We start from the raw sequence: 15202 nt of genomic DNA, 5'->3' as shown, positions 1-15202 counted from the left end.
TATGTTACAGGACAGGCAGAAAACACGAGGTAGACTTGGGCTGCATTTTGTGAGCTCACAGAACGTGGCAAGTAACACAGGCTGAGTTGAAGTACGTCTTTTCCAAGACAATTAAAATGACTGCCTTAAATCCTAAACAGCCAAAGTAGATACAGAACAATTATAACCAAACGAGCTATTAAGACCCATTTTATAATTCTGCACATTAAAATGCATCATATTTGAAATCTGTTACAGATTGTACGTGTCATAAACGTGCAGCTGACAGAACCAATTACAGAAGTGATTGAATGCAGAAGTGAAGGCACTTTCAGAAATCAATCTAACACAGCTATGGAAACTGTGCTTCTAATTTCTTCTATGTTGAGAAGCTTTTGTTTTATTATATAGTCACCTGTCTTGCCACAACAATATTCTAATTTTAGTCAAGTAGTCTTAAAAAACAGATTCAGGGCATTATCTCTGGCTGAAATTTAATTTTTAACAAATTGTCAATACAGACTTAGGCTTAATTCATTATTGGACGCTTTTTGAGCTTTGTTTTTTTCATTCCACAACTAGACTATTGCTAGAAGAGTTCCATCCAAAACACAGAATAACCCGTTTTTAAACAAGATTTTCAATACAGAAAGATCCATAATTTTTTGCCAAGTGTAAAATCACAACACTAAAATATACTAAAATTATATTCTCAGTATATACCATGCTAGAGTAAAGGCATGCAAAAAATACCCCAGTTTTTCAGTACTTGTAAGGCCCCTTGGATCTACCCATTACAAAAACATACATTAATAATTTTGCTTGCTGTTAGCTTAAGTTAATATTCATCTTAGTAGTGAAACTCTGATTTTGTGTAAACAAATTATCCTGAGTTTCAGAATATCAAAGAAGCATGAAAAAGATTCAGGAAATAGCTACATAATTTGTTTCCTCTTTTTTGAGAAATTATCTCTGCTCATACTTTAAGACAGTTTTTCCTAAGAATAAAACATACAGTTAGCAAGTGATGTGTTTACTTCTGAACCTACTTCTCGTGAAAGTTTATTCCAGAATTTGAAGCAGAGATGGTGAGTTTACTGCTTAAGAAACAGCAAATTAAAAGTGTCTTATTTTTCAAAGAAGCTGACTGTCTATTCCTGACTTCAAATTGAGCTGTGCATCCTTAAATATATTTGAAAATTATGACCATATTTATACAAATTTGTAACTACCAATTAACTTACTTCTGTCAATTATAGTGAGTTAGGTCAGTACTAGACATTTGTACCACAAGTGAAAGTTACCATCAGACTCTAATTACACAGTGGAAATGCAGTATTTCATTCTAAACAAAAAAAAATCTACAGCAACAATTGATTTTTCAAGAGATACATACCATATGGAAACTATTGCTTTAGAAAGTAGTGGTTTTAAGAAAATTATATTCTGATTTTATAAAACTTCTAATTTTCCCAAAATTTTAATGATTCATTTATGTCCAAAACCACATTACAATAACATGTCAGATATCAAGCTTTAACACCATCTTCCTATTTTTCTATCAAGAACTCTGAGACCTTCTGATTTTCTCAAGGTCCTCAAAAGTGAGTGGTCCTTTTGGCAATTCTAGCAAAGTGCTCTGTGTGTCCAGTATGTTCTCTGCTTCACCTTAAAAAAAGAAAGAAAATAAATTCCCTCACTGTGAGAAAGCAAAGGAAGTTAAAAAAAAATTTAAGAAATGAGTTTTTCTATTCTTGTTTGGGCCAGAACAACAAAATATCAGGTCAGAGCGATGTAACAGTGAAGTGTTTGGTCTGAACTGTGTATCTGCCTCAGGCTGCATTTGTTTTAAAGAACTTAAGCCAAGGAAATCAATCGTGCTGTTGTTGCCATTTCTGTTAGCCCCTTTCTCCTAAAAACTACACTGAGTTCAAGTAGTGTATCATTTAGAGCCTCATTATATGTGTGCTTTAGAACAGAGGCACGAGGTATAGCAAGGAATTACCAGCACCATGTACTTTGTAGCAACCGCATACTGTATTTGACAATTAGGAGTCTCAAGAGAGGGTGGATCAGACATACACATAAACACATACATAAGCTTTAACAAGTAAATTCCCTGTACATGGTACTCTAGATGTGCCATATCTGGGCATAATTTTTCTTCTTGTCTCAGGCCAAGGCTAAAAGATGTCAGGCTGCAGGCAGAAAGTGGGTAGCACAGGCCTTGAAGAAGCACTGGTCAAAGCATACTGCTCACAAAAAGATTTGCTAGGACAGATACCTACACATGTAGTCTAAACAGCATAGCATGGAAAAGCTGTAGGGTGCAGAATGCTCTGGGTAAGGCTGGAATGAAAACAGCTAGGACAGAGAATCTGAAAAACAAAGATACAGACTGAACATCATGCATCAGTTGTGGTGGTCTGATTGTGATGTAAGAAAGGATGAAGATTAGGAAAAGAATGTGCTTGTTTTGGCTGATGCCATTTGGTACAATGCCAACAATCTTGTTTACCTATGCCGTAACTCCTAGCTCGATGATCGTTGTGGCAGTGATTTGAAGCTGTATTTACGTGCAATAAACCTGACTGAATATAGTAATGCAGTTAAGATCGTGGTCATTCTTTATAGCAGGTCCGAATGCTGAAATCTTCAACTGCAGTTTTGGTAGTATTACAGTGCTTGGGATACCCACACATCGGTAATCTCCAACATGTGACACTGGTTACCTTTCCTAGTAACTGGTAATAACACCATGTCAGTCAGTTGCATATAGCATCCGATTATGCAATAGCAAGAGATCTTAGATGACAGATAGATGTTATAGATAGTAAAATCTCTATGCCTGTCACTCAAATGCACTAGAGAAGTCACCATACTCCTTAGATGGCTTGGGACACAAGGAGTAAGCTATCTAAATAGGGAGCAGATCATCTTGAGAACCATCATGTGGCATCTACAGGACAAATGGTTGATTAGGTCCAGTCAGCGTGGGTTTATGAAAGGCAGGTCCTGCTTCACTAACCTGATCTCCTATGACAAGTTGTCCCACTTAATGGATAAGAGCTGTAGTTATTGTCTACCCAGACTTTAGTAAAGCCTTTGACACTGTTTCCCACAACATTCTCCTGGAGAAAGTGGCTGCCTATGGCTTGGATGAGCACACACATTGCTGGGTAAGATGCCCAGACCCAGAGAGCGGTGGTGAATGGAGTACAATCCGGTTGGTGGCCAGTAACCAGTGGTGTTCCCCAGGGCTCTGTTTTGGGGCCTGTTCTCTTTAACATCTTTATCAATGATCTGGGTGAGGGGATTGAGTGCACTCTCAGCAAGCTTGCAGATGACACCAAGTTAGGTGGGAGTGTTGATCCACATTGTAGAAGGCTCTACAGAGGGATCTGGACAAGCTGGATTGATGGGCCAAGGCCAGTGGTATGAAGTTCAATAAGACCAAGTGTCAGGTCCTGCACTTGGGCCACAAAAATTCCCTGCAATGTTAGAGGCTTGGGGAGCAGTGGCTGGAAAACGGCCCAGCATAAAAGGACCTGGGGGTGTTGGTTGACAGCTGGGTGAAGATGAGGCAGCAGTGTGCCCAGGTGGCCAAGAAGGCCAATGGCATCCTGGCTTGTATCAGCAATAGTGTGGCCAGCAGGAGCAGGGACGTGATTGTTCTCCTGTACTTGGCACTGGTGAGGCCACACCTTGCATGCTGTCTCCAGTTTTGAGCCCTGCACTACAAGAAGGACATTGAGGTGTTGGAGTGTGTCCAAAGAAGGGCAATGAAGCTGGTAAACTGTCTCAAGCACAAGTCCAGTGAGGAGCGGCTCAGGGAACTGGGGTTGTTTAGCCTGGAGAAAAAGAGACTCAGGGGAGTCTCTACAACTGCTTGAAAGGAGGTTGTAGTGAGGTGGGAATTGGTCTTTTCTCCCAAGTAACATGCAAAAGGACAAGAGGAAAAGGCCTCAAGTTGTGCCAGGGGAGGTTTAGATTGGATATTAGGAAAAATTTCTTCACTGAAAGGGTTGTGAAGCATTGGAACAGGCTGTCCAGGGAAATGGTTGACTCATCATCGCTGGGGGGATTTAAAAGATGTATAGGTGTGGTGCTGAGGGACATGATTTAGTGGTGACTTGGCAGTGCTGGTTGGACTTGATCTTAAAAGGTCTCCTTCAGCCAAACTGATTCTATGATTCTAAATCTTGGAAAAGGTAGCTAGAGTTTCACTGCTTAGCGAGGAAGTTTTGTGCAGTTGGAGGCTGTCTATATAATCACTCACCTCCTCTAACAATTTGTCTGAAAAGCACCAGCCATATGGACTGACGGGAGGAAAAGCAGAACAGCAAGGTCAAGAACATAGATAGCAGGTGTATGACTGATCCTTAGTGTCCTCACCCACTCAGAAAAGATAGTGCACCTGAGGGCTGTTCTATAACCCTGCCATTCCCAAGAGATTCAGTTCAGAGATACGTGGCCCTGGCACATTTAATGGCTTTTCAACAGCACTCAAGCAGAACTCAAAATATGTATTTCTCCCTATGTCCTCAGTTTTTGCTTTAATTAGCCCAAACTATAAAGCAGGGTAAAAACTCTCCGATTTCAATGTGGGAGAACAAGAAAGTCATAAGAAAATGTTTGGACAAGTAGGCTAGAGAGAGAAGAGAAAAACTGTAAGCAAGATCAGAGACAAAATGCCTGGTGAAAGAGAAACAAAGAAACCTTCCAGGGCTATGAACTGATTCCAAAGAATGAAGGAGAGCAGATGCCAGCCTATTTGATCAAGGTGGTTCAGATACAAAAAAGACTGTGCAGCACAGAAATAAATGCAGATTAACTCAGGAGAGGGAAATGGCTGTGAGGCGGAAGATAGGCATACCCTAGAGGAAAGAGACCACTTAAAGAGGGAACAACAAAGGGGATGGGAATACATTTGTTATTACACCACAGAGATGAAGCACCAACAGAAAATATGGGCAATCGGGGAAGTGGTTGAGAAAGTAGTGTGGGAGGTAACACAGGAATCAGATGAGTAATAAGAACAAACATTGTTGCTGCAGGTCAAGTGTGTCATAAAGCCTTCTCTTCAACTACTCGATTTTAATCTTAAAATAAAAATGAAGTCCTGAACTTGATTTCTACATAATTATGAACCTTCTTCTGATTTCCAACTCAGATTCATTCAGGCTAGTCCACTACCTTTTATTGTAAGTGCTGATATTAGTAATCAGTTTAATTTCCTTCCCTTACTTTTCTTTATCCTATCCAGTAAGTAGGAGCTGTAGACCCAAATATCTCATGTCTTTTTGCAAGGCTAATCAAACTAATCAATTTGTTTTCTCTCACAAGGCAGCTTGGCATTCCCTAATAATTTTAACTCTTCAGTAATTCCAGATTCCTTATACGGAAGTGATCCAAATTATGTATGAATTCCCAAGAAAGATCTGTTTTCCTCCACCAATACCTTCCTATCCGTATCATCTATTTGTACTAAGGTTGTGGAATAGCCATGCCTGGAGATATTCAAAAGCCATCTGGACATTCTTCTGGGGAACTGGCTCTAGGTCTTCCTGCTCGAACAGGAGGGTTGGACCAGACAAGTTCCAGAGGTCCCTTCCAACCTAAACTATGCTGTGATGCTTGAATTCACTTGAAACCTCACTTCTAGACTTCTCTTAACGATCATAATTTCATCACACTACTGGATTTTATCCATTCTGTGATCACCTAAAACATTTGGGTTTTCCCTTTTTCTATCATTTCCAGCCGGTGAGCTCTGATGAAAGAAATTTTCTGATAGAAATCCCTGTAAGTCTCTAGCTTCTTGATGACTTTCTTATCAAATTGAATCCTGTTTTATTATCTCAGTTCTTCAGGTCACCAGTTCTTCTGGTACTGAAGTTTATTTCTTCTCCACTAATGACACCAATCAAGTTTGTCATCCAGACATTTGATCAGTATAACCTACTCATAACTTCAAATAATAAAAACAAAAGCAGGTCCAGAGCAAATCTTGAGAAATATTGCTAATAACCCTGCTAAATCCTAGCCTTCCTCTTTAAGCACAAACCTTTAACATCTTCTCTTTACTCTAGTACTTACCTGCCTACTAATTTCTACATCCTTCATGCTAACCTAATCTTCATGTGATACCACACTAAATGCTTTTGTGAGTTTATAGTATATCTACCACATTTCTTTTGGTAAAGATAAATTATTTTCCTGGAGTAGACAGAGTTAGTTTGGCATATTTTATTTTATCTTGTTGTCCTTTTGGCTCCGTAGCTTCTTTTCTCCAAAACCGTTTCACAACCTTGCATACTGCTGAAGTTGCCCTAGTGGATCTGAAGTTATTAAGAGGATCCTTCCTATTTGGAAAGAAATAGGATACACATTGCCTTCCTGTATAGACAGGACCACGTGGTAAACTCATTACACACTCTTGCCATGGCATCATGCTTTCAAAATTCTGGAATGAACACAGTCTCATTAGAAAAAAAAAAAAAAAAAGAGGTTCCTTCTGTATTGTATGCACTACTCTACTTTTCAAGACTATGATTTTCAAGAACCACCCAGTTTTTCTCCCTAAGCTTAGCTGGCTCTTCCCATTAAAATCCAAAGAAATGTATTTAGTGGAGTTTAGGAACTGTTTGCAGATCTACATTGCAGTATCACCTAAATACATCTGCTTGTGTATGCAGCAGGAAATACCTCAGAGTTTGTCTCATCAGTCTATCATTCCATATACATGGAGTTAGGAAACCTAGCTCTTAGATCTGGAGGCTCTCACAAATGAGCTGATACAAATTTTTAGTTTGTTCCAGTATGTTTGTGTCAGTAGCAGACAGGAAAATCAAGCTAGTGAACTAAGATGATTCATGAAGGTGGCAAGCCATGGCCCAATGCTCTCTTCACTTACAGTGAACAGTCTCTTAGCATGTCTCCTTCACTAGGAATCAGAGCCAACATAGATGCACCTCCATAATCCCCAACACTCAACACTTAATCAGATCCGCCACTGGCAACTATAATACAAGACCCCACTTTCTGGGACTCATCTTTTTTTTTTCCCACCTTAGCAGGGCACTATGGCAAGATGATCAGCTAACAACTGCGTATGGTCATGAGGGGCATGATTCCTGTCTTTATCCCTTTATCTGCTCTTGCCATCTCTACCCCTTGCCAAAACAGCAGCACTGAAGTGAATCTGGAAGGAAATCGCTAGATCTGTCATTTCTCCAAAATAGGCAATGCTTACTTCAGCGGTATTTATAGCCTCAGAATTCACATTTTTTTTTGAGCCAAGAAAGGAGACATTAACAGTCTTAACTGGAGGGAAAGACTGTAAAAGCAGAGGGACTACTCCTGAATGGGAAAGTACCTGATTGCAACAGAGAAGAAAATAAATGAAAACAAGATTTTTGTCAAAAAAAAAAAAAAAAAAAAAATCTATTGCACGTTTTCTGCTAGCCACTCTAAAAAGACAAGAGGTTATCTGAAATACTGTTTGGTTCTGTATATGAACCAGACAGACTTATATACACATACCTTTCATCCTTTGCAACAGTGTGCCATAGCCCATATCATACTGATAGGCAAATACAAAGCTTAAAGGAACTATTGGCAGTAAAACTGCAGGGTTCTTCTTTTTTATTGCTCTGTTTTTTTAAAAAAAAAAAGAGAAAAAAAAAAGTTAGGACATTCAGTACATCAGAACAGTTAGCTTAGGTTGACCCTGACTGTCTAGGACTTGTGTATCCTTCTACAATCTCTGATCAAAGAAGAACGAGTCTTAATGTCCTCGGAAGTATTCATCTTCTGGTTGCCTTCTTGCTCAACTATCAACCCAAGGGTATTAAAAGACATGCTTCAAGTGAGTTTTGAATATATCTAAAAAAATGGGATTATCTAACTCATGTAGCATGCATGTGCCCATGAATATATCCATCCAGCCACATGCAACATGTAGCAATCAAGATACTAAACTCAGTTCCAAATGCAGCTGGGCCCAGAGAAAACTCATAATGCATAAGGTGCATTTAATCTGTTCTATGTAGACAAACCCACAAATATTTTCTACATTCCCTCTAATCATACTACAGCACAAGAAAAACATTCTACCGAACTGAAGTCCTACAAGGCAGGTTCTTCCCCATGCAATACAGCTGTATTAGCCAGGGTTTTTTACTCTTGGGTGAGTTTCTTGATTCAAATTTAATGTGAACAGATTTCAGAATATGTCCCCTTGTTCACTGACATATTAAAAACCCAAGACGACAGAGGATTTTTTGCCCATTAATAGTTCAGTAGATCACAATACAGACAAGAAATCAGCATGGCTTTTAAAAAAATCTCTCCTGTTTCACACACTACTTTTACTTTACATTGAACTTCCGGTACCTCAACTGTATCACTTTATTGTCAGTTCATGTTTTGACTTTTACATAAAAGTCTGCAGTACAGACATAACCAAAACACATCCTGAAGCAGAGAGAAATCAGGCACACTTTGTCATTTGATCAGCCTCTGAGCAGCTACTGGATAAAAATAACTACCAGTTACAACACAAAAGGAAGATCCAGCAATAAAGAAATATAAAAGTAAAATATTAAATTTCTTGTTAGGAAACAAACTTCATACCCAGCTGCTAAGCCTACAGCAGTCAGTCCAAAAAAAGTCCCAAAATATTTGAGAAATTCTCGTGTCCAAGCTATCTGCATGGCCGTTTGTCTCTCTCTCATCTGGTTCTGCATCAGTAGTTGTCTTTCCAGCTAAAGAAGGGAGAAAGGTTAAACAAAATCAAGTCATCCACTTATTTTAAACACTGAGTCAATTTCTCATGGGTCTATACATTCAAAACATTAACTGAGATGGTTTCTTTTCTGTTCTTTTACTTCAGTCATTCATAGCTCTTGACCGAGAATGGTCTTCTCCAGTAGTCACTCAGAATAGTTTATACCAGGAAAGCATTTAGGTCAATTAGCAAATGCTTTAAGGCAGAATCTTTCTAATGCTGCTTCTCAAGGTCAAGAAAACCTAAATACCAATGTTGGGTTTTGAGAGCTTCCCAAGTCTCAGCAGCACTCTTAAGTTAAGGTTCTCTGACCTTTGCATTTCCATGGTTATGCAAAGGCTTCAGCTAGCTGCTTTCCATTCTGTTCTGCTTGATTTTAATTTAGCTGATGGATAGTAGCTTTAAAGTCAATCTTGACATCTCTTTGCCCTTCAAGGAATTCTCTTCTTCAGATGCGTCATAAAGCTAATAACTCTTTTGAAACACAACAGTTTACGAAGATAGAAAAAAACCACTGTAACATACCTGATCTTTTATAGATACTGGAATATGTATCAGAAGTCTATGGGAAAAATATTTGTGTAACTAAAATTAAAAAAAATGCAAAAAGTACAATCTAGACAGCATATTCACACACCAAATTAGAACCTTCTGTGGTGCATAAGAAGAAAAAAGGAGTCTGTTAGATTTTTTTTTTTTTAAATTACATGTCCCATCTAAACATACTGGTATATTTTCATTAAATAAAGGTAAATTCAGTGTTTCTTAAAAGTTGCTCTCTTACTTTACAGAACACCAAAAAGAACAATGAATTCCTTAGAGTGATGTAAAAAATAAGAATTATGCCAAATATAAGGCATCTGAAACTAGAGTACAGAAGATAGTTAACACAGTAAGAAGTCTGCTTCTCCCCTTTAATATTCGTAACTCATTTTTGAGGGAAAAACCAGAATACCTGAGCTCGTATGTTTAGGCTAGCTAACTGAGTTGCATAAAAAGTCCAACGAGGTACAGGAAACAGAACACCAGCTACCTAAAAAAGTGTATTCTAGAAAAGAAAAAACAAAAACCAAATAGAGAAAGTTCTCTTCTCATGCTTCTATAAAAGTAATTAAATCTGTTATTTTCTCATGCTTTCTAATTCAAGAATAATTTAAAGGATTTGTAATTACTTAAGGTTTCCACCCATTTATTCATCTCCATTACTATTGATTTAGCCTGAACAGAACAATTTCTGTTAAATTGTTAGTAATTATTTTTTCAGACTATGTTGATCTTGCTATCTTCTTTATTCATTCAGTATCTAGATAGGTAGAATTAATTTTTTAGACAGCATAATAAAAAAGGACAGATCTAATTAAATATAACTGTACAGAGTAGGAAAAACAACATTGACTACAGTCTTACAATACAAATTCATCTGTTTCTCTTTCCTCAAGACTTATATTGCAATTGTTGTTCTCACAAAAAATATCAACAGGCTCTACTTTCCTGATATCCATAATTTTCAGATTGCTTTTTTTCCGAAGAAATAATTATATAATGGCCATAAATTATATAATAGCTGACAAACCATATCAAACGGCCAACAATAACATATCAAAATAATTAGACTTTATTTTGTCACCTACGGGACACTTGGAAATTCTAAAGTAAACAAGCACACTGCCCGTTAATTAGCCCCATTGTGGTCCCCAATATCCTAAGCCTGGTAAATTGCTTGAGGGTAGATGTGACAAGATAAAATAATGACATGTAATATCAGTTTAATTACCTCTATTTTTCCCCTTCAATTTGATTACGTGTGTAGTTTGCACATGTGTGAAAAGTATTAAGGGGTCCTTTGTCAGCACAGATAAGGAGCCTACGCTTCCAAGAGGCATAGTATTACCCTAAAAGAGCTTCAATCCGAAGGATTGGAATGGAAAGGAAGTGGGACAAGGATATGCCAACGGAATACAGGTCTTGCTAAAAGAAAACTTCACAGAGAAGAAGAAAAGCAGATGGTTTAATATGCACAGAAAATAGAAAAAAGTAAGCATGGAATAAAAAGAAAGCTGTAAGTTTAAATCTACAAGAGTAAATTAAAGTATCCTAACACAATTTCTTTAAAAACAAACAAACCAACCAAACCTCTCACAGGAATTATACATTGATAACTCTTTAAAACCCAAATACTGGAAGAAAAAGATATTACTAAGTCACAGAAACAAAGGTCAAACGCAAGCCTTTCTGTAGGAGCCTTTTGTATCAAATTTCAGATGCCCAAGGACAGTTTCATGTATATCTACAAGTAATTTATATAAATAACTCAGTACCAATGAAAACAACTTGGTTTTTATATTATAAACAGCAGTCAGATAACACAATCAAAAAATGTTTCATATTCTTGTCTAACCAGAAGGATCTCTCTTTTTTTCCCCACTTGAAAAAGAACAATCCTCCACTTTCCACATGGCAAAAAAAAAGGTGTGGGTGAAATGCATAGAAAAATGCTCATAATTCTTTTTCTTTGGGAAAACTTCTTCAATGTAGATGTAAAATTTTACCTACACGAAACACAATACTGTATTTAAATTAATTTAAAAAAAAAAGTGTTGGAGGGAAGCTTTAGACTGATGAATCTTACAGAGGAGTATTTTATATTTACATAGGGAAATGTGGCATAGCAAAGAAGAAAAGGTTTTGGAGGCACCGATGCAGTAAGAAGGCAGTAAAGAGGAGATCTAGCTACATTTAGCTAAAGTACTAATTTGATTCTTGCTATTACTGAAGTTGCATGATGTTACAAAGAACAGTTTACAATACAATATCTATTTTGTCTGTAAACTTACAATGTAGCACCAAGAAAGCACTGAAATGTTTTTAGGGATGCTAAGTAATCTACAGCAGTGCTACAGAGGTTTGTTTTTAAATTGATTTTTAATTATTCAGAAGTTTTATGAATAAAATCTAATAATGACACACAAACATCACTAAACGTGCTCCAAAATCTCTCTGACCCTATGCAATCTTAATGCCTAACCCATCAGTATCTCTCCCATATGCCAGCATTGCCCTTTGTTCTGTCCTTTATTCTGAAAAAACCTTGATTCTTGCCTTCCTTTTCCAAGATCAATTTTTTCATTTGGGAGTTTCACCTGGCCAAAACAAAAGATTGCAGTGCTGTAGCTGTAGGACTGCAACAGGAATCTGTTAACAAAGAGATTTAGTCAGAGTTCCAGGGCAATTCCACTGACTTCACTGGATTTCAAGCTTTCCTTAATGAAAAGGAAAAACTGAGTAACAACTATGGCCAAAGTTGACCCAGAACCTATTGCTTCATTCACCATTTAAACTTACTGGAATAATTGTAGAAAAAACAATTTGGAGTATACCTGAGCTCTTTTCAGAGAGCACTGTAGCCACTGTGCTGCTGAATGAGATGGGTCAATGCTGCCATCACGTTCCACGAGTGGACTCAAGTAAGGTGTGCTGAGCACAGCAGGGAACACCCTTCTGGCAGACTGTGACAGAGCAGACACAAGGCAGGGCATCTACCTACCTACCCACCCTTGTCATCAGAGGCTGCTTTAACGTGTCCAGATGTAGCATCTGATCAGCTAAATAGGTTTATGAGCAATGTTTGACACTAAAAGAGTATATGCTTTTAAATTAAATTTGGATGCAAAATTAAGCACCTACACGGGCATTCAAGCAACTCCTGCGTACCTCAATCTCTCAAAATTTCAAAAAATCCAGGGGCAATATCCTTGTGCTTACTCTATTGATATGCCAATCTGAATTGAACATCTTGCGCCCCAACAGTTTTAAATGACACGGATACTCTGATATGCTGCCTTTACACTGGCGAACAACTATTGCTAGATCATAAGGTGAAACTATTACATAAAGACTGTGTTAACATTAAGCAAGTCAGGATTTAAAAGCAGACCTATACAGGGAAAGACTCAGGAGTCCACCCGAAAAGATGACTCCAAATTTGATGAAAGATAGAAAAACAAATCATGTTTAACTGCAGTTCAAATCAATATCCCATTTTCAGCTCTTAATTTCTTAGTAATCTTGTCTTATTTTCCTCCACATGTGTTCTATTGAAAATGCCAGCCACACTGGGGTAGTGAAAGGGTGGAGAAGGCTTCTGACTTATTAACATGCAGATTTTATGACAAAGGCCAAGCCCTGCTTCCTTAGGATTTACTTTGCAATGACATTTAAGATGACTTCCCATTATGGCAAGAGCAGAAGCAAGAATTAAGAACAGCAGGTACTCATTTTGCTGCAAACTATACCTTCACGTGTAGAATTTCATAGGTAATAAGATAAAAAATGTGTATCATTCAAACTAATCAGAGGTGTGCTGTACTTTATTTTGAATAATCTCACTGATGGGAGAAGTTGATTATTGAGGAAACAAGCCACAGGCGCACATCATACCCATCAGTTCACCAACAATAATTCACATCACACATTTTAGGGAATAAATTCTTTTTGATTTTAAATACATAAGCCTCCCATCTATATAGCCATAAAAACTTCAGTAGGGACTTCTGACATGACTATGATGCATAAAAACTATAGGCAAGGGGTCTCAGGTGCAGATTCACTGTGGGAGGAAAGGAGATGCTGTAGTTTTGCCAGGCAGGTTGCTGTGCTTGGCACAAGAGAGCTGAACCTGTGATGTGAATGCACGGGTACGGATCCAAGCATGCTTTTCTACTACTTTTAAGAAATTGCATCCTACAACAATCAGACCATGTTTTAGAGACACATATACAAGAACATGTAACAGCATAATCGAAGAAAACCCTATATAAATTTCTGTGAGTTTAATTCCATAACGAACACATTTTCTTAAATAACAGTAGCAACTTCTTTACTGGCAATAAATTTTGATCACATAATTTTAAAATTGAAGTTTAGTATTTCAAAATAAAATGAGTATACCAGCAGCAAGCAACATTTTATATTTTATAACATGCTCAGGAGGATGCAATTAGAAATAACTTTCCCATTTTTCTTTAATACAGCTGTAGTTTCTCAACACCATGTGGGGAACTGTAAGGGCTGATTAGCATTTGAAGTCTGCCACATGCCAACTGTTAGAGTAAAAGGAAATCAATCTGACAAAATGAAACATGACAGATGAAAAGAAATGAGGCAGAGAAGGAAAAGGTCAGTTACTGTGAAACTGATAATGCTAATAAACTAGTCAGTGGTAACCATCCTTATCATTTCTATTGATTATTCTTCAGACTCTCACAATGATGTCAAACCACCGAAAAGAGCATATATACCATCATTTTATTGATTAAAATCCAGTGGGAGAAAATTCTCATCTGAAATAATTTAATCAACGTTGACAACTTGCAAAAAAAACCCCAAACCCAAAACCCAAAAAACAAACCAAACAGTTCTTTCTGGATTACAAGCCACATCAGCACTGGAAGACAGACTGGAAATTTCTGACACTTTAGACTCTTAACTTCCATTCTCTCCTTTTCTGTTTCATGTTCTGACACTGTAGGAAAGAACAGATCCTGATTTGGTTTTTGTATTAAGGTGATGCACAAAGCAAGGCAAATGGGAGCAAGGTAGTGTACAAGGGCTCGACAGAAATGGAAAGCTGAGCCAGAGCAGCATGCTCCCTCTCTACTGTCCTTGTGTATTAAACACAATTTCTCTGACGTATGTTGTGCAGGTCAAGATGTATCTGGAGAGAGAAAGACATAATAACCTCCCCTGAATAAAGCCTCTATTTGCAACCTCATAGACGTAATGACTCTCCTTGCAGCTTCCCCAACCCCTCTAAAATAGCGGACAGGGCAAGTAAATACTTGGCTTGAATGCAGTCATGGCAGTAACTGTTCAGGGAACTGTACTTCATGTTACCATTATTAAGACATAAGTATGCTGACAGCCTGGTAAACATATTCAGACAGAAGAGGAATTAATCTTCCTTAGAAGGCATTATCAGCTAGGTAACTATAAACCTTCTCTGCTTAGGTTCTGAAACTCACTATCCAAATCTAAGAAAAGAGAAACATGAAAAAACTGTTGGAATATCCTTACGCTCATGTTAAAAGAAGCTCCAGTTTTGTCAAAGGCTAATCTGTTACACACAGCCACGGATACTCTACCTGTAATAGAAGGTTATTTTCACTTATGTTTTTTCAGTAATCAGAGACTCTGAAAGCATTCTTTAAACAACTAGTAACTTCTAACTGCTGAGTACTCAGAGGCACAATGAAAATAAGGGCTAATTTCTCAAAAATATGAGAGTCACACATAAAAAACCAGATCACTTAAAAAACACATATAAAAGTAGGGGTGCAGGTAGTACAGCTAAGCCACCACATGAACCCCTTGCAGTAGCAACGCACCTGGCATTTCATAAGCAGACAAAAGATTAAAGGCTTATGCGACTTGTCC

The 15202-nt window shown here is 37.7% G+C and overlaps 1 protein-coding gene across 1 annotated transcript in view; it reads right to left on the bottom strand.

Moving 5' to 3' along the window:
* Positions 1 to 1540: 1540 nt before the first annotated feature.
* Positions 1541 to 15202, bottom strand: part of PLGRKT (plasminogen receptor, C-terminal lysine transmembrane protein) — a 28266-nt gene continuing 14604 nt past the window's right edge. Inside the window, exons 2-4 of the mRNA XM_010141411.1 lie at positions 8617 to 8747; positions 7525 to 7634; positions 1541 to 1647 (exon numbers count right to left, since the gene is read on the bottom strand). Of these exons, the coding sequence (XP_010139713.1) occupies positions 1541 to 1647; positions 7525 to 7634; positions 8617 to 8747 (348 nt within the window). The remainder of the gene's footprint in view (positions 1648 to 7524; positions 7635 to 8616; positions 8748 to 15202) is intronic.

Source organism: Buceros rhinoceros, unplaced genomic scaffold (assembly GCF_000710305.1).
Source record: "Buceros rhinoceros silvestris isolate BGI_N320 unplaced genomic scaffold, ASM71030v1 scaffold3068, whole genome shotgun sequence".
In the NCBI taxonomy this organism is placed as follows: Eukaryota; Metazoa; Chordata; class Aves; order Bucerotiformes; family Bucerotidae; genus Buceros; species Buceros rhinoceros.
Note: the sequence above shows the minus strand (reverse complement) of the source record. Positions and strands in the feature narration are given on the sequence as shown.